Source organism: Emiliania huxleyi (assembly GCF_000372725.1).
Source record: "Emiliania huxleyi CCMP1516 chromosome Unknown EMIHUscaffold_135, whole genome shotgun sequence".
Lineage (NCBI taxonomy): Eukaryota > Haptophyta > Isochrysidales > Noelaerhabdaceae > Emiliania > Emiliania huxleyi.
The window spans coordinates 392,702-393,723 of NW_005201240.1; the positions used below are offsets into that span (position 1 = coordinate 392,702).

General features: G+C 66.9%; 1 protein-coding gene across 1 annotated transcript in view; it reads left to right on the forward strand.

The window, feature by feature from the left end:
* PDK3 (putative pyruvate dehydrogenase kinase) overlaps nt 1–454 on the forward strand; it is a gene marked incomplete at its 3' end in the record, with an annotated part of 4,704 nt that extends 4,250 nt beyond the window's left edge. Inside the window, exon 6 of the mRNA XM_005788474.1 lies at nt 22–454. Within this exon, the coding sequence (XP_005788531.1) occupies nt 22–454 (433 nt within the window). The remainder of the gene's footprint in view (nt 1–21) is intronic.
* Between the last annotated feature and the right edge of the window lie 568 nt (nt 455–1,022).

Below are 1,022 nucleotides of genomic sequence, written 5' to 3' on the forward strand. Positions count from 1 at the left end.
CACACCTCAAGCTGTGAACAGGTACGTGCCGAAGCACATCTTCTTCGTCGCGAGCGAGCTCCTCAAGAACGCGGCCGCGGCGACAGTCGACTTCCACGCCTCGCGCGGCGGCGGCGGCGGCTTACCCCCCGTCCGGATCGTCGTCGCGTGCGGCGAGAACGAGATGGCGATCAAGGTAGCGGATGAGGGCGGAGGCATCGCGCGCTCGCGGCTGGCCGAGGTGTGGTCGTACCGCGGGGCGCGGCTGGCGGGCGGGTTCGGGCTGGCGGCGAGGAGCGACGCGGACGAGCTGGTGCGCTCGCCCGAGGCGTCGGCCGGGCTCGGGCTTCCCCTGGCGCGGCTGCACTGCAAGTTCTTCGGCGGCTCGCTCCACCTCACGCCGATGGAGGGGTACGGCACCGACTCGTACGCCAAGCTCAACCGGCTCGGCGACGACAACTGCGAGGACCTGCCCCAGGCGGTGCGGGAGAGCTACGGCATGGAGGCTGCGGAGCCCTCGGCAGCTGTCAATCAGTGGTACGCGCGGCGCGGGCTGCAGGTGGGAGACTTGCTCTATGACGCGCAGGCGCGGCGCGGCTGAGGAGGAGGGCGGCGGCAGAAGGCGGGGGCGGAAGGCGGCGGAGGAGGCGGCGGAGAGAAGGCCGTGGTTTAGGAGTAGGGGGGGCGGGGGATGTGGGATGGACACACGCAATTCGAGGCCTTTCGCTTTCCTCCTGCATGCGTGAGTCTCGAGTCCGAGGGAGACGCTGAGAGAGAGTTGACGCGGCTGGAGAGACGCGTGTGCCGCGTGTGTGCGCGCTCTCTTTCTCTCCTGCTGTGAGACGCACCGTGCCATGTGTCGCGACACGCATGTGAGGCATGCTGATGGGAGTGATGACTTGATGTCATCACTAGCCGAGCCAAGGCCGGCGGAGGGTCGTTTAGCGTGACAGATAAGTCATACAAGTAGAACTTCAAGTTGCCAACTTCGTCGACCGTCGTCGTCACGTGTCACGTCGTCAAACGTGCACGTCGTGTGACTC